Source organism: Trichosurus vulpecula, chromosome 1 (genome assembly GCF_011100635.1).
Source record: "Trichosurus vulpecula isolate mTriVul1 chromosome 1, mTriVul1.pri, whole genome shotgun sequence".
Lineage (NCBI taxonomy): Eukaryota > Metazoa > Chordata > Mammalia > Diprotodontia > Phalangeridae > Trichosurus > Trichosurus vulpecula.
Window position 1 is genome coordinate 503,101,221 of NC_050573.1, and position 21,041 is coordinate 503,122,261.

At 39.4% G+C, this 21,041-nt stretch overlaps 1 protein-coding gene across 1 annotated transcript in view; it reads right to left on the bottom strand.

Moving 5' to 3' along the window:
• Positions 1-573: 573 nt before the first annotated feature.
• Positions 574-21,041, bottom strand: part of LOC118840707 (transcriptional enhancer factor TEF-3-like) — a 102,663-nt gene continuing 82,195 nt past the window's right edge. Inside the window, exon 2 of the mRNA XM_036748054.1 lies at positions 574-2,054. Coding sequence (XP_036603949.1) covers positions 717-2,054 — 1,338 coding nt within the window. The 3' untranslated portion in view covers positions 574-716. The remainder of the gene's footprint in view (positions 2,055-21,041) is intronic.

Here is a 21,041-nt window from a genome sequence, read left to right on the forward strand (position 1 = left end):
TCATCCATGGCAGAGGCAGCTGATGGTACCATTGATAAAAACAATAAGCCTGGAATCAGAAAGAACGGAATTCATTCTAGTCTTACATATTTACTATATGTATGAGCCCCAGGAAGTCACTTAATCTGTGGTTGTCTGTTTCCTCAACTACAAGATGGAGCTAATAATGACACCTACCTTGTTGTGAAGATCAAATGAAACAGTATTTATAAATAGTACTTAGACCAGTGTCTGGCACATAGTAGTGCTATGGAAGTGCTTATTGAATTCCATGGTGCCATCCTTTTCCCAAAAGGTCTTACTGTAGTCACAGAAGTCCCCTTTCTACTCTTGAATATGACTTGTTTCCTGAATGGCTTTCTCCTGCCTGTCTCCCAAAGCTACTGGGGCCAGGAACTAATATAATTTATAATGTGGGGACTTTTCTCTAGCTTTCTGAATTTATTGATTTTATTATCTCATTAATTAACCCTACGTTAACTGGACATGCCCATGATCTGAGTTCTGCCAGAAATCACAACCCAGATCAGTCTATGGTGAATCAATTTTTTTAATGTAATATCTTGAGTTTATTTGAGGTTAGGGGATTATGTTTGCTCTTGGGAAGGAGGGAAAATGTTCTCTTCTTGATTCTGAACATCAGGCATAGACCAGATCTCCATACTTTCACTGTACACATACAGCCTGGCTCTTCTCATCCTCCATCCCCAAGTCTGTCATTCTTTCACCAGCCGGTAGATATGATGTTGAGCTCCGTGCTCACTTGTGGACACTTCAAACACATATACAATACACAATAAGGTTTCCTGGGTATCTCTGTTGGTCACCACCTGCAGAATAGTGAAGTTCTCCAATACGCTGTTCATCATGTATTTCTCTGGCAGGTGCTTTAGCTTATGGATGAAGTTGATCATATATTCACAGAGAGGAGACCGGTGAATTCGGTAGGAGTAGTGGCCATTCTCACAGTGGGCGTACTCTGTCTCTACTTTCTCCACAACTTGTTTGCCAAAGGAGCAGACTTTGGTGGAGCAGGTGATGATCATGTTCTCAGGACTCTCATACTGACTGGAGACACCATAAAAAGAGCTGCCTTCGTCCTCCATGTTGGTGTTGAGGTCAGCCCAGAACTTGACGAGGAAGAAGGCATTTGAGGGCCCTCTTTCAAAGAGTTCCTTGAGTCCTCCGTTCTTATCAGGGAATTTGTCGTAGATCTGGTGGATGTCCACCGCTTCGAGGTAGGGGTCGCTGTAGCTGGGACTGGACTGGCCAATGTGTACAAATAGGTGCTTGTTATACGTGTCTGGGTCCTGTTGCTGCTCCAAGAAGGCAGAGAACTCCAACATCCATAGCTTGGAGCTGGCCACACTTTGGCCTTGCCATGGAGGGGCTGATGGCGACAGAGTGGACCCAGCAGGAGATTCAAACCCTGGCAAAGGGAGCGGAGGCTGAACAGCATAGGTTTGTTGAGAGAAAGGTTTCACATCATGGGAAGTTCCGGCTTGGCCTGGCAAAGTTCCTTGCCAAAACCCTGAGACTGCTGGGTAGGCTGGTCCACGGGTAAGGGCCATTTTATTGTGGAAGGCGGTAGCAGAGATGATCTGAGCGGATGACATGGTAGCCATATTCTGCAGGGCTTTGTCCTTAGCTGCCTGATCCTTTAACTTGGCTTGGATCACCCGGGCTTTACGACGGGCCAGCACCTGGATGTGGCTAGATACCTGTTTCCTGGTTCGAGTTTTCCCCATCCGGAGCTTAATATAGCGAGCAAACAGCTCATTACGGCCATACATCTTGCCCTCATCTGATAAGACGATCTTGCACCTGCCACAGGGTGGGTAGATGGCAAGGGCCTCTTGGAAGCTCTGCTCAATGTCAGGGCTCCACACGCCCTCTGCATCATTGTCGATGGGTTTGTCCAAAGCCTCACTGCCCTCGGAGACGTTGCTCCCCTCAGGGGAGGTGGGAGAGCTCCACTCGTTGGAGGTAATGGTGCCGGCTAGGCCCTCCAAGGCTCCGCTTGGAGAAGGACCCGTTGGACCTGCTTTATCTCCCTAGTTATCCTAGGCTTCAGCTCTCTGTTAAGTCATTTTGTTCTTCCATGTCTAGTCCAGAGATGGTTCTCCTGTTCCAGGATGGGGGATGAGAGAGGGATGGTGCGCTAAGTGAGTTCTGAGGGGCGCCCTGAGACGCACCAACTCTGCTCCAGCTCTCCAATAACGCTGTAGAGAATGGACAAGGGAAATCACATTGGGAGGCTCTTAACTAAAAAAAAAAAAAAAAAAAAAAAAAAAAAAAAAAACACCCCTCTACCGAAAGTAAACTCAGGCTTGGGAAAAGTTGGCTGGGGGACAGCAGAGCCCTTCTCCTAAGGACATAATGATGGGGAGACAGGATCCCCACAGCATAGCACACAACTTGCCATACACATGGCTCCCAGGTTGAGGGTAGGGGGAAAGGCAGCAGGCCGGAAGGGAGAGAGGAAGGAGTTTTTCCAGGATCAAATTGACAGGAAAACACAAGATCCCTATTCTTGGAGGAGTGAGTCAACTGGAAGAGAGGAAGAAGTAACTCTGGAGGAGAAACGAAAGGAGGAAGAAAAGAGGGTTCAAGGAGGAAAGAAAGGAGAAAGAAAGAAATATGAAGAAGGGAAATGTCAGGGTGAAGGAGGGAAAGGAAGGAAGGGGGGAAGGGGGAAGAAAGGAAAGAGAAGAGAGAAAAGAAAAGACGGAGTCAAGAAGGGAAAGAGAGAAGAAAAAAGGCTAAGGTGGAGAGGGAAGGGCAGGATAAAGGAGAGAGAAGGGGAAAGGAGGAAAAAGCAAAGGATGAGGGAAAGACCTGGGAGCTGAGAAGGATGAGAAACCGGTGAACCACTTTTGAAGTGGAATAGAAAAGTGTTTATTATGCACTTACTTTGAGCCAAGCATTGTGCTAAGCACCAGAGATGGAAATAGACAATGAAGACATCCCCTGCTCTCTTTAATTTGATATTCTACCTGGAAGAGGCTCCAAAGGATTCATATTTATTTTTAATTTGTGGAAGATGAAATATCCGAGTAGTGGTTAGGAAGGGAAATTAACAAGATAGCAAGGCAAAGAGAACCTTAGGGATTAACAACAGGGCACATGGTCAGTCCTCTGCCAAGAGGATAGTAGGTTTAAGAGTTAGAGTAGAAATGATGAGCAAGATGATTTCAGAAAAACCTGGAAAGGCGTATATGAACTGCTGCTGAGTGAAGTGAGCAGAAACACGAGAACATTGTACACAGTAACAGCCACAGTGTGCAATGACTGACTTTGATAGACTTAACTCTTCTCAGCAATGGAAGAACCTAAGAAAACTCCAAAAATTCATGATGGAAAATGCCATCCACATCCATAGAAAGAACTAGGGGGTCTGAATACAGATCGAAGCATACTATTTGCTCTCTTTTTGTTTTGTTTTGTTCTTTCTTTCTCATGGTTCCTCCCATTTGCTCTAATTCTTCTATACAAAACGACTATTGTGAAAATGTGTTTAATAAGAATGTATATGGAGAGCCTATATTGGATTGCATGCTGCCTTGGAGAGGGGGAGGGAAGGGAGGTGGAGAAAATTTAGAACTTATGGAAGTAAATGTTGAAAACTAAAAATAAATTTTTTTTTATTTATAAAAAAATAGTTAGAGTAAAGTGGGCTTCTGGAATATCTGCAGCAGAACCAGGGATCTGGGATTCAATATCTAGCTGTCGCTGGGAACTCTGCATCTATTAGGAAGTTGGCATTTGGGTAATAAGAACTGGGTTGGAGAATGAAAAAAAAATAGGTGGCTCACATCAGGAACAGCAGGTTTTGCTGATTTCTTTTCCTGTGGTGTGTGTGTGTGTGTGTGTGTGTGTATGTATAGGGGAGGTTTCACTTCTTCCATACCATAAGGCTGATGGGGTAGCTAGTTCTTGGTCATTTAATGGATATTCAGCAGACTGGGGTGGGTGAAGGGGAAGGTCTCTGATTTTCTGCTTAGGGGCTGGTGAAGGTGACTTGGCCCAAGTCATTGGTCCAGCAACTACATCTATATCCTAGAACTTCAGTCCTATATGAATGTTCTCCCTACTAAGTGCATATGACTTAATCTTAGAGTAATCACTAAGCCTACTGATTCATTACCCTTGAAGTCATTATAATATAACCTTGTCTACATGGTAATTTTTAGGAAGACAAGTATTGCGTACACATTAAGAATAAGATATCAAAAATGGTTAAATTTGAGCCCATATACTTTAATACATATTCTACCTCAGATCTATGATTCTATATGTGGGTGTATAACCTATACCAATGCCAATTATAACTCTTCCATGTCTTATCAGATGGCTTCATATTTTGTCATTTAAAACAAATTAATTATTGGTCAGCCTTCTCCAAATTTAACTAGGCTGGTCTTCAGATGATACATAGATTGTCCATTGCTGGACCCTCACTCAAAGATATTTCAGCTTTTAAGAATATACTAGATAATGGAAAATGCTATCCACATCCAAAGAAAGAACTTTGGAATCTGGATGCAGATTGGAGCACATTATTTTCACTTTTTTGTGTTTTTGTTTTTTTTTATTTTCATTTTACATGGTTTTCCCCTTTTGTACTGTTTCTTCTCTCACAGTATTGCTAATGTGGAAATACATTATCATGATTGTTTGTGCATAACCCATACCAGATTGCTTACCATCTTGGGGAGGAGGCAGGAGAGGAAGTCAGAAAACTTTGGAAATGAAAATCTTATAAAAAAATGAATGTTGAAAACTATTTTATATGGAATCTGAAAAAAATACCGTTTAGGGAAAAAAGAATATGCTAGAGTTTTGAGAGATCAAAATTGCCTTCATAGTAGGATGAGTCAAGAGAATAGACTTCTTAAATACATTACTGGATACTTTATGGATCCATGGCCCTATTTGTATAGGCATTCCCTTCACTAGTACAGAATGCTGCCCATTGGTAACTTCTCATATTGTGTAATTCTTGTCCTATTTTTCAAGAAATATTCCTCAGGGAATCTATTAGTGTAGAGTATGTAGTAAATGTAGAAGAAATATTAACAGTATGTCCAAAGATTTTTACAGGAAGAATTACCCTTACTGAAGTACTCTACCTTCTTTACCATCCCCTCTCATACTCTCTTCCAGCCACAGGCTGCCCCAGGACCTATTCAGGTCAGTCAGGTGGTGGGAAGAGACACCAGAACCAGGAGTGTCCACCTCCTTACCTTCACCCCTTCAACGAGGATACTTACCTGATCAAAGGACTTGGGGGATATGGAGTCAACGTCTATTAATTCCGATGAGATAGAAGACAATCCAAGCCTTGCTATCTACCTTTATTCTATTCCCTGCAGTCCCCAGCAGTATCATCTGACCTATTTCTGTAACATGAGTACCTCAGGGCTTTACCATTCACCCCTACTGCTGTCCCCTTAAGACTTTAAGGCTTTGCATCTGCTCTGCAGCTGACCTTTTTATTTGTTATTTTTTTAAATGTGTTGTCTTCCCCAATTAGAATGTGAGATCAATTAGAACAGAGACTCTTTCATTTTTCTATTTGTATCCTCAGGGTTTAGTACGTAATAAACACTTCATAAATGCTTTTTCATTCATTCATACACAGTGGAAACACAGAGGGGAAAAAAGAAGCTTCCTAGAGCTAAAACTTTAGATGCTGTATGTTAGAAACTTTCCTCTGAGTCTTGTGATATTTCATGGATCATTTATATATTATGTATGTGTATATGCATGTATGTGTGTATATATGTACGCATGTGTGTATATCTGCATATACACATCTATGTCTGAGTATGCATATATGTTTGCTATCACTTGCTTCTTACCTGACCAATTCTCCACTTTTACTGATCATATGTGTCCTTAACAATGTTTTTTGCCACTTTTGGTACACGTCCTTTTCTGTAATATGTTGCAGCTGACTTATAGCTAGCATACATGTAAACTTTACCTTATGGGGTAATTATTAGTCTGATACTTCAGAAATTTGTTTTTATTTTTTAAAATAAATATATGTACATGTGCATAAAAATATATATAAATACACACATGTGCATATAAGTATACATATATATGTGCATCACACTCAAGCATGTATGCATGCATATTACAGCACACATTCATATATGCATACTAGCATGTGTACCACATGTACATGCTTATGTGGACGGATGTATGTGTTTGTATATATGCACATGAGCACATTTCTTTTTCCAATAACAATGAGCTTCTGGAGGGCCAGATCATCTTTGGTTAACTTGTCTTATATAGTGCCCAGAATAGTGCTGTACTTATGGGTAATTAAAATGTGCATTTGAAAATGTTGTCAATATTGGTATCTCAGTTTGATAGAACCTTTCCAAAAATTTCCCTGAGGGTGGAGAAAGCAATCAGAAGCAATGGGAAACAGATCTAATATTTCCACACGTCAAATTTTGTGTATTTTTTCAACAAAATTGTTTTCACTGAGTACCTACCATCTTCCCAGTATTGTGTTTATGTGTTCTTGGGGATAGAAACAAGGAGCAACAAAAGGGGCTTCTAATAACTCCACAAGGAGATAAAAATCTCACCGGGAAGAGGAAGCTAACAAACATGAAATAAACAAGCACAGAAACTGGAAATTATGTGCTAAACCACGTAAAACTGGTTTTTATTTTTTGTTTTGTTTTGTTTTTAAATAGAGTTTCAGAGAAGATTCATGCTTCAAATAGTGCTGAGGCAGGAGGTCTTTAAGGTCCTCACTAGTCTGAGATTCTAGGATCCTGCCACATAAGAGAAGAGAGTGATGGTTGTAGGTAGAGGTTGTTAGGAAAACCACCTTGAAAGATCTATGACTTCACCTAGGTTTTTTAAGCTCATGTTAAATCAGAAATCTTGTACTTGACTCCTGAGGCTCTAAATAGGCCAATTTATCCTTATGAGAGTATTGGAGGATTGAAATGGAGTTGATTCCTATTAAATGAGAGCTAGCATAGCCTAGTGGGTAATGAGCTTGCCTTGAAACTAGAAAGACCTGGTTTCAAGTCTCACCATCTCTGAAACTACAGATTGTGCGATTCTGGGCAAGTCACTTAGACTCTCAGTGTTCTAGGCAATCCTCTAATACTATAAATTATAGAAAAAATGTTTTCCTTATCCAGAAGTTCCATATGCTAACTAAATCACGGGTTCCCTTTCATTTCAAATAGAGAACTTTCTGCTTGAAGCATCTATAAATGGGTATAGGTACAAACCACCAAATGCATAAACGAGGAAAGATACTGAAATAGAAATGGAGTAACTGCTCAGTTCCAGATTCTGTATTAAATAAACTTTTTTTTTCCTCAAAAGGTCATTGGAAACCTTGAAGATTGCTGGTATCCAATTGCTTCTCTTCATGTTTGCAGTATTTTGACTACAAACATTCATTGCTGCTAAATTACTTTCACAATTTATAGACGTAACACTGACAGACCAACTAGGAATACATTTATGGTTAGGAAAATGAATAGCCAAGAATGAGTAACATGGCACATTTAAATAACAAATTCTAAGCAAATAAGTTACTTCAAAAAATTCAAAAGACTAATCATTTTGATTATTTTTTAATAGCAAAGTGGAATTCTGCATTTATCGCCTGATAGAACTCCTGAAATGCATTGTGTTGCCTCAAAAGGAGTCTAGGCTTCTGAATAGGCCACTATAAACCTGATTTCAACATATTGAAAACAAGATGTGACAAGCACTTTGACACTGGCCCTCCACTAATTTCCGCTGTTTATAAAGAGGCACATCTGAATGGACATGGCTCAGTAGAATGGGTCAGTATGGTTGAGTCCATGTCAGTCCACTCATAAAACCTGAGTAGAGGGAAAAATAAGCAGCCATTGATTTCCAGTGAAAGCCCCCAGAGCCTGGGGAAAGCAGCCAAAATGAGGCACCAACTGCTCTCTGCTGGAAATCTTTTGTGGTCGAGAGAGAGGGCTGAGAGAAAAATAGAGAAAGCTGGTGGGTCTGAAAGGGGCAGAGAGACAGGAATCAGGATGGAAGAGGTGGCAAGGATTGCCTCAGCAATGCTTCCTTCCCCAAAGCTTAATACACTCCTTTCTCAGAGAGTGGAAAAGGAGTGGGGGCTGGGGCTGGGGGGGGAGGAAACTTCAACAAACCCTACCTTTCTTTATGCAGCACATTGGGAACCATTCCAATGGGAATTTCTCAGGCTCTTTCACATTCCCAGAATTCATTTGTTGGTGTTTGTTGGTGGTGGGTTTTTTTTTTTAACTACTCTGATCTAATGAGTATATGCTTCGAAAACAGAACAAACACTCAGTGTGATTGCAGTTCCTCATTTACATAATTGCATTATGACAACAATTTGAGGAAGATAATAAATGAGAAATATTTTGTTTAAAGTTTGTTGCCTGAAAATACAAAAGCTCTTCCCTACCCTTTTGCTTTTTTCTTTTTGTTTTTGTTTTAATACCTCTATAACATTTATCCTCCCTAAATGAGAATGAACACCTCTTTAAAGTTTGTACAGTGGATAATGATTCTTTTGTTTTCTGACTTAAACATTAACCCCCATGCATCTTGTTATATAATAAATTATTCCTAAAACTGCCCCCAAGTGAGCATGGATCAGTAAGTTTCAAATGGCCTCCGAAGTTTGAAATACATGGTGGTATTTCTGAGCTTATCAGTATTAGCTTCTAGCACTGCTTTAAGGAGAAGTTGGCTGGATTTGACAGGTATTTCTGTCCAAAGCCATTTGGGCATATGCCTGGAAAGTCATTGGGAAAAGATGGATGATTCTGATGTCAAAACTGCCCTACAGTTTAAATGGCAAGCCATTGGAAAAAAATATAGGTTCCAGAAAGCCAACAGGACAACACATCAGAAACTGAGCCCTGGTGGTTCAGCAGCATTCCAGTTTTGATGGTTTTGCCATAGTTTATTTAAATGATTTTGTTGCTTCACTGGAGGGATTAAAAATAAAAAAAAAATAAACAAACCTTATTTCTTGAAAGAAAAAAACCTGCCTCACAGAGAGAAATATTTCAACATCATTATAAAGCTAACCACATTAATTTGGATTTATAATTTGGTTTAATTTGGTACAGACTGGCCTACAGTTTGCTTTTTAAAAAAAATCCATAAAAGCAGTTTGCTGAGCAGGGTCATAGTAAAAACAAACTACAGGAGGGATGTTGGCAATTTTTAAAAGTGCATACTATTAAACCCATTGGTTAGTGATGGAGAGAATAAATATTTGTCAAATTGTATCAAAATAGACTTCAACAATCAGTAAGGCCCATCTCTATACAATGAATGTACTGGCTAACAGAAATGTTCCTCATCTTTTCTATATACTAATCTATAAGGATCTCTGCCTGGCAGTAGTGCTTTAGCAATTCTTCATTCTGCTCTAGGTAGTGAGAAGCAATAAAATAAGTTCCCTGAGAGAATCAAATGAATCAGACTTTTCACTAATTCAGACTAGTTTCCCATGAATTAGTGAAATTCTACAGTGCTGCAGTCACCAGGGCCTCTTATGCATGATTCTCTCAGCTTGTTACTTTCCCAGTCTCTTTTTCTCTCCCTGCAGGAGGTGTGGGTTCCTGACTCTCCTTTCTTTACTCACCTATTAATGTGGATATGAAACAGATTCAGTGATAAGTGGAACAGCCAAGACATTGGAGCTGACAGTGAGCCTGAGACAGCAGCGTATGAATGAGCCTTTTCTTCAACGATGAGGATATCAAAAAGATGTGTTTCTAAAAAACCAGGGAGCATGACTTGGAGCACTGAATCCCAGAGGAAAAACAGACTTTGTCTACAAAGTCTAAAAAAAATAGCAGGCATAAAAAAGAAAAAGACACAGTTTAAGTTAAATTAAGGTATTATTTTATGCCTCCTCAAACAGCAGAATGGGGATAATGAAGAAGCAAGTTAAATTTTTGACTCTTTTTCATGGTTTTCTTGCATCCTTCTCATTTCTCTTCCTAATTTTTCCTCTACTTCTCTAACTTGCTTTTCCAAATCCTTTTTGAGTTCTTCTATGGCCTGGGGCCAGTTCATGTTTTTCTTGGAGGCTTTTGTTGTAGGCTCTATGACTTTGTTGTCTTCTTTAGGCTGTATGTTTTGGTCTTCTTTGTCACCAAAGAAAGAATCCAAAGTCTGAGACTGAATCTGGGCGCGTTTTCGCTGCCTGGCCATATTCCCAACCAACTAACTTGACCCTTGAGTTTTTCAGTGGGGTATGACTGCTTGTAGACTAACGAGTTCTATGTTCTACGTTCGGGGGGGAGGTGCCAGCTCTGTCAGACCCGCACTGCTCCTTCCCCAAGGACCCCGAACCCGAACTGGGAGGGAAGGGAAGAGGGGAGAGAATTTGGAGCTCAAAGTTTTAAAATCAGATGTTCAAAAAAAAAGTTTTTGCATGCAACTAAAAAATAAGATACACAGGCAATGGGGCATAGAAGTTTATCTTGCCCTACAAGAAAGGAAGGGAAAAGGGGATGAGAGGGGAGGGGGGTGATAGAGGGGAGGGTTGACTGGGCAACAGAGCAACCAGAATATAAGCCATCTTGGAGTGGGGGGGAGGGTAGAAATGGGGAGAAAATTTGTAATTCAAACTGTTGTGAAAATCAATGCTGAAAACCAAATATGTTAAATAAATAAATTTAAATTAAAAAGAAAAACAAAAAAAACAAAAAAAAAACAAACATAAATTTTTGACTCTGACCTTAAGGCCAAGTCAACTTAACCTCAATTTCTCCATTTGTAAAATGGAATTGAGTATAATTCATAAGTAGTGGGGAAAATGATTTGTAATTCCCAAAGTGCTGTAGAAATGAGAATTGATTAGAAAAATATACATTCTTATAGTGGTAGCCTTTGGCCTACCTACTCTAGATGTCTTTTTTGGTGGGTTTTAACAGCCTCAACCCCTCTCTGGATCTTCTTGGACATCCTAGGGTTGCCTAATGAGTATATCAGGACCTGAGTCCTGTACCAACCCCTGCCTCTGTGGATCTCATTTGGTATCAAGCTTTGGGGAAAGAAGAGAACCCATTCTAATCCTCTAAGGCCAAGACTCTAGCACCATTTTCTGCCTAAGGGAGACCCATCTCAGGGGTGTACCTCTCATTTCTTGAGATGCTGCTAGTCCTAAGCACATGCTCAATAAACCTGCTTACTCAAATCCTTCCTGACTTCCCCAGTGCTCACAGCTTTCTAAGTACTTCTCAGTAAATTACCCTTTATTAAACCAATCTATGGCACTGGATCAGGTGGTTCCCTTTCCTGCTGACCCCAGAAGCAGAAGGCTGAAGGAGACATAGGTGCATATGTAACACTCTCTCTGATCTACACCCCCAACATTTACTTGTACTTTAAGACTGGGTCTCAGAGTAAATACTACCTTAGGGTTCTGGCTACTTCTGACTACTAGGAAACACTCTTAACACTAAACTTCAAGAGTCTCTAATGGCGAGTTGATTAACAATTAATAGTTTAATTAATTCTTAGCAAAGACGTTTAGGTTGTACAGTAGATAAAGGGCCAGACCTGGTGTCAGGAAGACCTGAATTCAAATCCTGCCATAGATACTTATTACCTTTGCGAGTCCTGGCAAGTCACTTCATCTTTGTTTGCCTCAGTTTCCATATCTATAAAATGGGATAATAATATCACCTACCTCCTTGGATTGCTGTGAGGATGCAAATGAGATAATAATTGTAAAGCATGGTGTCTGGCACATAGTAAATTCTACATGAATGTTAGTAATGATAATAATGATAAAAATTTATAACAAAATATTCACCTGTGAAGAATAAAACAAAACAAACAAAAAACAAAGCAAAACAAACAAACAAAAATGGGGATTACTAGCCTGAAAAACATGTATCATTTATGGGAAAAGTGAGTTCAACTTTATAATACAAAAGAAATGATGCAAACAGGTAGGATTGTTGTATTGTGAAATGCTCAACTCTTCCTTTTCATTCATTCATTCATTCATTCACTTATTTATTCATTCATTTATTCATTTATTTATTTATTTGTTTGTTTGTGTGTTCGTTTGTTTATTTATTTATTTATTGTCTTCCCCCTAAGTGAAAGCTAGATGGTGCAGTAGATAGAACTAGCTTTATGACCCTGGACTAGTCATTTTACCAGTGTTTTTTTCAGTTTTCTCATCTGTAAAATGAACTGGAGAAGGAAATGGCAAACCATTCCACCATCTTTGTCAAGAAAACCCCAAATGAGCTTATGAAGGGTGTAATGCCATTGTGATATTCACACACCTACAGTGGCTATGAATACGCTGGCGTAGTTCTGAATCGCAAAGTATAACAGACTCTACATGGAAAAAAGAACCAAAATATTTATTCAAACACCAGAAAGCTGAATCCCAACACCAGAAAGCCAAATACATTACAGCAACAAAGAAATCTATACACATTAGCATTGCAGGGGTCACTGACATCCCCAGGCCTTCCCACAAACGAACACCCTCCAGTAAAATCACACCCTGGCTCTCACTCACACTAACTGCTGCTTTTTGCCTCCCTCCTCTCTTCCCAAGCTGCAACTCCACACCGTCTCTCTCCCAGCTGTGACTGACTTCAGCTCTGCTCCACACTTCCTGTTCCACCCATTCAGCAAGCTCCTCCCACCAAAGGATTCATGTGACTCAAACACATGTGACTTAGGCTTCCATGTGACTTAAGCAAGTCACATGGACCTATTAATGGATGGGAAAGATCTTCCCATTGCATTAACAATATATTCAATACATTAGCAATACAGAGGGTCAGACACAACTAAAACAACTCAGTAACCACCCCCTAGATATGTGATCTCTTCTGGGTCAGTTGCTTAGCTGTGTTCCCAGTATCTGTTCCTCTTCATCGTTAACTTTCCATTGCTAAGGGGTAGATCCTTGCAGCAAAATCCCACCTTTGGGTGACCATATTTGTTCCTGTCTTGAGTATTTGTCTCTGCTCTGTTCTGGATATAGTATCTCTCCCTGGCCCAGTAGCTCTGAACACTTGGAGAGTGGGGGAGGTGGAGAAAATCCCTCAATGCGCTTGCTGACTTACCTTTAGTTAAGTACAAGGAACTCCCCCCACAACTCCCTCCTTTTCCCAAACTGGAACTCAAATAGATGAGATTCATCCAGGTTTAAATATAAAGACTCCTCTCATTCCCCTCTCACCAGTCATCCCCACCCCAGAGGCATGGCAAGCTTGTTTGTTCAGACAACTGTGCTAGTTATGCCCTTCTTGACTCAATTAAAGAAGTTTATGCCTCAAAAACAGATCATAGAACATTAAGCATCTTGTTTATAAACCACATGAAAAGCATGTAATGTGATTATAATAGCTGAGGTAGAAGGGGAATTGCATTTCCTTTTCTTTAGATATATTGTAAATCAGGGCTGTCCAAAATGTGGCCTGCAGTGGGATTTATACATACATACATATACATATAATGGGGATGGAGTGACATATGAGAACTAGTTCCTGAAGCATTTAAAGATATTCACTTCTTACTTCCAATCTAGATAATCATGTTGAAAACTGGAGTAATCCCCTTCTGTCCATGGGTAACTGGTACTATGTCAAAAAAAATGACAAAAAAAGTATTCTGTTGATTTCAGAACCCAAAGTACTGAAGACTCAGAGGCTTCTAAGTCAGAACTCAGGAAGCATGCAAAAGAGGTGTCTTGCCCACTTTTGCATCTACTCCAAGCTGTTCTCTAAAGTCATTTGGGTAAGGAATGATATTCTTTTCTCCCACCCAGCCATAGCAGCTGTGAGGACATTACCAACTCTGACCTTTTCTTAAGGCATTCTGTTCTTAGATGAATATGTACTCTGAGGTTTAAGTGCCCAGATGATCTTGTGAGTGCCAGAGATTCAGAAATCTCGTAAAAAAGCTTAATGGGGGGAGGGGAGTTGCTGATAGAAGAGATGACAGATTTGGGGAGGCAGTATAAGAAGCAAAACACTTTTGAGGAGGGACAGGATGAGAGGAGGAAGATAGACTAAAATAAATGGGGGGTGTGTATGGAATAGAATAGGGGAAATATAGTTAGCAATCATAACTCTGAAAAAATTTTGAAGCAAGTTTCTCTGATAAAGCCTCATTTGTCAAATACTTAGAGAACTGAGACAAATTTACAAAAATAAGAGCCATCCCCCAATTGACAAATTATTAAAAAATATGAAGTCAATATTCATGTGAAGTAATCAAATCTATAGCCACACTAAAAAAGCTCTAAATCACTATTGTTGGAGAAATGCAAATTAAAACAATTCTGAGGTTGTATCTTACACTTCTTAGATTGACTAATATAACAAAGAAGAAAATGACAAATCTTGAAGGGGATATAGGAAAATTGAGACACCAATGCACTGTTGGTGGAGTTGTGAACTGATTTAACCATTATGTAGAACAATTTGAAACTATGCCCACAGGGCTATAAAACCATACATACCCTCTGACCCAACAAATCCACTACTGTGTCTCAAAAGAGATTAAAAAAAAAAGAAAGGAAAAAGACCTATAGGTATAAAAACTATTTGTAGCAGCCCTTTTCAACTGGCAAAGAATTGGAAACTGAGGCACTGCCTATCAGACTGAGAATGGCAGAACGAATTTTAGTATATGATTGTGATGGAATACTATTGTTCTATAAGAAATGATGAGCAGGTAGATTTCAGAAAAACCTGGAAAGATTTACATGAACCAATGGAAAGTGAAATGCACAGAACCAGGAGATTTGTTATTTTATACAATAACAGCAACATTGTAAGATGATCAACTGCAGTACAATGATACAAAACAACTCTGAAGGACTTATGATGAAAAATACTATTCATCCCTAGAGAAAGAATGGGTGGAGTCTGATTGCAGATCAAAGCATACTTTTTTTTTTACTTTATTTTTCTTGGATTCTTTTTGGTCTGTATTTTCTTTTACAACATGACAAATATGGAAATATGTTTTGCATAACCGTATGTGTGTAACCAATATCGAATTGTTTGCCTTCTCAATGAAGGGGAGAGGTAGGGAGAGAATTTGTAAATTAAAATTTTTTAAATGAATGTTAGAAATTGTTTTTACATGTAACTTGGGAAAACAAAATACTCAAGAAATAATGTAAAAGGTAAAAAAAAAAAAAGCTGAATGGTAGCAATGGCAGTTGTCACCCATGTAGCAGTGGTGATGGCAGTGGAGGTGGCTTTATCGGGAGTAAAGAGATAGTCACCATGGGAAAACAGCTTCAGGGACCCATATTCCCCTTTTTGATATCTGTCCATTGAAAATCTTAAGGGTCCTAATCAATCACCACTCCCTTTTAAGTCAACTACTTATTCATCTCCCTGAATCTACTTTGCATTTATTGAATTATTTGATACATATATTGTATTCGCTTATCTGTGTACATGTATCTTCCACATTCCCCTAGCCCGTAAAGCTACCTGAGGACAGGAACACTTCTTTTTTGGTCTTTTCATCTCCAATGACTAGCTAATAATAGATTCTGGCCATATACTTGTTGAATTCAAGTCATTGAACTGAAGATTATATAATATAAAAATAACACAGTTAACAAAATGCTAACCCAAGGGTGGGGAACCTGAGGCATAGAGGCCCCATGTGGCCTTCGTGATTTTTGGGTGCAGCCTCTTGCCTGAGTCCAAATTTTACAGAACAAATCCTTTTATTAAGGGGATTTGTTCTGTAAAGTTCAGATTCAGTCAAAGGGCTACACTTGAGGCCCTAGAGGGCCACCTGTGGCCTCCAGGTCACAGGTTCCCCACCCCTGGACCAAATGAAGTAACCAAGTTATTAGGAAATCCTGACTAAAAGATGACCACAGCTTCCTACAGGCTTCATTGCACAAAGATGGAAGCCAAAATACTAAATCAAGCAGTTCTTAACTAAGTCTAAACAGTAAAAAATGAAAAGTCAGTAGACAGCTGAAAGCCAAGGCCCTCTGTAATTGTTACAAAAATATAACAATTAATACTGACTTTTAATTAAACTCTCTTAGACTCCTTAAAAGCACTAAAAATGCCTTTCTGACAACCAAACAGAATGTTTAGAACACAGCTTGTATTACAAGACAAATATGTTCAAGGATCTGTTTTTGTCATTGACTTCTGTTGTTTTCCTTTCTATAACAGTAACAATAGAGATGTTAAGGATAATGATAACTCACATATATTTCACTTAAGGATTGTAAAGTTCTTTCAACAACACTGTGAGGTAAGTAGTATAAATATTATTTTTATCTTCATTTTTAGATTAGGAAATTAGGCTTAGCAATTAAGTCACTTGTCTTTCCTACACAATGGCTGGTGAGTGGCAGTAGCTGCTGTTCATTTCTCAGAAAGTAGAGGAAATGATATGGGATACTTCTTTGTTATACTTGGCTCTGACCAACGATGTGAGTGGAAAGAACAAGAAAGTGGCTGGGTGGAGCCAAAATGGTGGAGTAAAAGCAGGGACTCACTTGAGCTCTCTCCCAAACCCTTCCAAATACCCGTAAAAATGACTCAAACAAATTCTAGATCAGGAGAACCCACAAAAATACAGGATAAAATGAATTTCCAGCTCAAGACAGAAAAGATCTGTTGTATCAGGTTGGGAGAGGAGTATAGTCCAGCGTGGGCCAAGACATAATAGACCTGAGCCCCAACAAGCCCAGAGCAAGCCTCAGAGAACCAAATCACTTTCCAGACTAAATACTTTCCACTAAATTACTTCCAGACTTCTCAACCCACAAAAATCAAAGATAACTTAGAAGCTCAGCGGGAAAGGTCTGTCGGACCTGGGTGAGAGAGGAGCATAGATCAGTTGCAGCTCTGGGGTGGCAATGGTAACAGCAGCAGTGGCAGTGGCAGAAGCCGTGGTGGTGGCAGCAGCAGCAGCTACTTGCTTCCAGGGCCCTCGGTCCACAGGTGGTAAGAAGATCAAAAAAGTGATCAGAAGGAGACTACAGGAATCCCTTTGCTGGTACTGAGGCAGGATTCTGTAGCTTTTCCCGTACTTAGATCCGGGCCTCAGTCCTGGGTGGCAGTCCTGGGGTCAAGAAGAGCACTAGCATAGCAGAGCTTTTGGCAGCAGTGGAGAAGGAACCCTCCTCACAGTTCCAGGGCATAGAAGAGTGATTGCAGTCACTCAGTGACCAAAGCACAGGCCAGGAGAAGAGCAAACACCTGTCCTTAGATCATACCACCTTACAAGAACTGAAAACTTACAGGTCCCTAGAAGTGTCTCTGAAAACAGCTGCACAAAACACTAGAGGCTTGCAACAGTACATCCTCCACACTGAAAGCAGAGCCCTACCTTAACAAAGATTTAAAAAGTCAAGTAATTGGCTGGGAAAATGAGCAAACAGTGGAAAAAAATCAGACTATACAATATTACTTTGGTGACAAGGAAGATAAAAACATACACTCAGAAGAAGACAACAAAGTCAAATGTCCTACATCCAAAGCCTGCAAGAAAAATATGAATTGGTCTCAGGCCGTGGGAGAGATCAAAAAAGATTCTGAAAATCAAGTAAGAGAAGAAGAAGAAAAATTGGGAAGAGAAATGAGAGTGATGCGAGAAAATCATGAAAAAGGAGTCAACAGCTTGCTAAAGGAGACCCAAAAAATACTGAAGAGAATGACAACTTAAAAAAGAGACTAGACCAAATGGCAAAAGATGTGCAAAAAGCTAATGAGGAGAAGAATGCATTAAAAAATCAGAATTAGCCAAATGGAAAAGGAGATCCGAAATCTAACTGAAGAAAATAATTCCTTAAAAATTAGAATGAAGCAAATAGAAGCTGATGACTTTATGAGAAATCATGAAGTTATAAAACAGAACCAAAAGAGTGAAAAAAGAAGACAATGTAAAATATCTCATTGGAAAAACAACTGACCTGGGAAATAGATCCAGGAGATTTAATTTAAAATTTATTGCACTACCTGAAAGCCAGGATCAAAAAAGAGCTTAGACATCATCTTTCAAGAAATTATCAAGGAAAATTGCCCGATATTGTAGAATCAGAGGAGAAAATAGAAATTAAAAGAATCCACTGATCACCTCCTACAAGAGACTCTAAAATGAAAACTCCCAGGAATATTATATATATCCAAATTCCAGACTTCCCAGGTCAAGCATTAAATATTGTAAGCAGCCAGAAAGAAACAATTCAAAGTATTGTTGAACCATAATCAGGATAACACAAGATTTAGCAGCTTCTACATCAAGGGATTACAGGGCTTGGGATATGATATTCTGAAGGTCAAAGGAGCTAGATTAAAACAAAGAATCATCTACCCAGTAAAACTGAGTATAATAATTCAGGGGAAAAATAGACTTACAATGAAATAAAGGACTTTCAATCTTTCTTGATGAAAAGACCAGAGCTGAATAGAAAATTTGATTTTCAAATACAAGACTCAAGAGAAGCATGAAAAAGTAAACAGTAAAGGGAAATCATAAGGGACTTGTTAAAGTTGAACTGTTTACCTACCTACATGGAAAGATGATACAACTCATGAGACCTTTTTCATTATTAGGGTAGTTGGAGGGAATACACACACACACACACACACACACACACACACACACACGGCACAGAGTGAGTTGAATATGAAAGGATATTATCTTAAAAATAAAATTAAGGGATGAGAGAGGAACATACCAGGAGAAGGAGCAAGGGAGAGGTAGAATGGGATAAATTATCTCACAGGAAAGAGGCAAAAAAATGGAGGGGTAGAGGGGAGAGGTGAGAGGGAATGAGTGAACCTTACTTTCATTAGAACTGGATTAAGGAGGGAATAACATATACACTCAGTTGGGTATGGGAATCTATCTTACCCTACAGGAAAGTAGAAGGAAAGCGATTAGAGAGGGGGGTGGTATAGAAGGGAGGGCTGATTAGGAGAGGTTGTAATCAGAACCAAAGACTTTTGAGGAGGGACAGGGTCAAAGGAGAGAATCGAATAAATGAGGGGTGGGATAGGATGGAGGTAGATATAGTTAGTCTTTCACAACATGACTACTATGGAAGTGTTTTACATGACTACACATGTACAACCTATATCAAATTGCTTGCTCTCTCAATGAAGATGGATGGGGAGGGAGGAACGGAAAGAACTTGGAACTCAAAGTTTTACAAAACAAATGTTAAAAATTGTTTTTACATGCAACTGAGAAATAAGATGTATAGGCAATGGGGTATTGAAATCTAGTTTACCCTATAGGAAAATCGAAAGGGAAGGGATTAAAGGTGTGCAGATTGGTGGAAGGAGTAATCAGAACGCATGCTATCATGGGGTGGGGGTGGGGAGAGGAGAGATGGGGAGAGAATTTGGAACTCAAAATCTTATGGAAGTGAATGTTGAAAATGATAATAAATAAATTTAAAAAAATGAAAAGTGAGTTAGGAAAGAGTGAAAATGCCATGTTAGAGCCTGTGATGGAGAGAGTAGAGAATACTGAGCATTGCCACACATATATACTAGACTTTTGGAGAACAGAGGTCAGTTGGTCATTAAATAAACATTTATTAAGTGCCTTCTATGTGCTAGGCACTGTGCTAAGTGCTGGGGATATGAAGAAAGGTAAAAGACAGTTCCTGCATTAGAGGAGTTCATAGGCTAATGGGAGAGACAACATGCAAATAACTATGCATAAATAAACTGTATACAGTATAAACTGGAAGCAATCAACAGTGAGAAGACACTAAAGAATAAAGACAGGCTTCCTGAGATAGGATTTTAGCTGGGTCTGTGAGCTCTTTGAGAACAGAATTTTTTTTTCCATTTCATCATATCCCCAGCATGGAGCACAGTGCCTGGGTGATAGGCACTTACTAAAAGCTAGTTTACTGATTGTTAATATGGAGAGATATAACCAGATTTCCTTGGGTTTGAGATCATAGATCAACATCAACTTCAAGGGGCTCTTCAGTAGAATGCCACATAACTCTATCCATGACCCTGTTCTGTTATTATTTTTTTCAAAGACTTAAATGAAGGTATAGGTTATCAAACATACTTATCAAATGTGCAGATACAGTGAAGTGAGAAGGGATAGACAATATATTGGACTTAAAAAGGATCCTAACAAGCTGGATCAGTGGGCTGAAGGTAGCAAGATTAAATTTAACACATAGCTTTCCTATCCCCTTTCAAATGACCATTTGTGCTAATTCAGGGATGACAAATTCCCTGACTGTTTTCATCTAGCCATGGTGACTTAGCACTGAAGGGGATGAAAAAGGAATGTCTTTATCAGTGACTGAGCAGGAAGAGCCGATACGTCTGTGGACCTATAAAAAGGGAATGATTCTCCTTTAGATTTTCTCCTTCTTTATCCCTCCAAGTGGCATCATGCAATTCTGCAACTTTTTATGAGGGATAAGAAATGGCTAGCCCTTCTCCACACCAGCAAAACAGTGATCACTTCTATATGACAGCTAGATGAAAAGGACTAGACAAGGTAATCTTGGGCCTGGGACCCTATGGAAATTTTCTGATTTGCATTTCCCTTCTCAAGGAGATGACTGAACATTGATTTTGAGATATATGTACCCAAGTTTAGACGTGACCTTTTGAGTTCAAGAGGTACAGAGGTGGAGCTGACTTGTGTCAGCAAAAGTTTCTACATCAGATAAGACAATCTACTCAATGAGGGGAAAGCCCAAGCCCTCTCAAACTTACCAGAATACATGGATTGGGAGTTTTTGTAAAGTGTAGAATGGAAGTGAAGTGGGAAAGTGATGACTCAGCACTTCTACAAACTGATTTATCTTCTGATGAGGTTTAAATATCCAACTCTCAAGGGAGTATAATTGTAGCAATTAAGTAATTGACTCTTAGTGTAAGTCTTTCTGTCAATGACCACTTGTGAAATATTTTTTTTAGCATTTCTTTTGTGTGTAAGAAATACATACTTGTCCTATACCTGATTTATATTATACACAGTGAGTACCTTTCTAC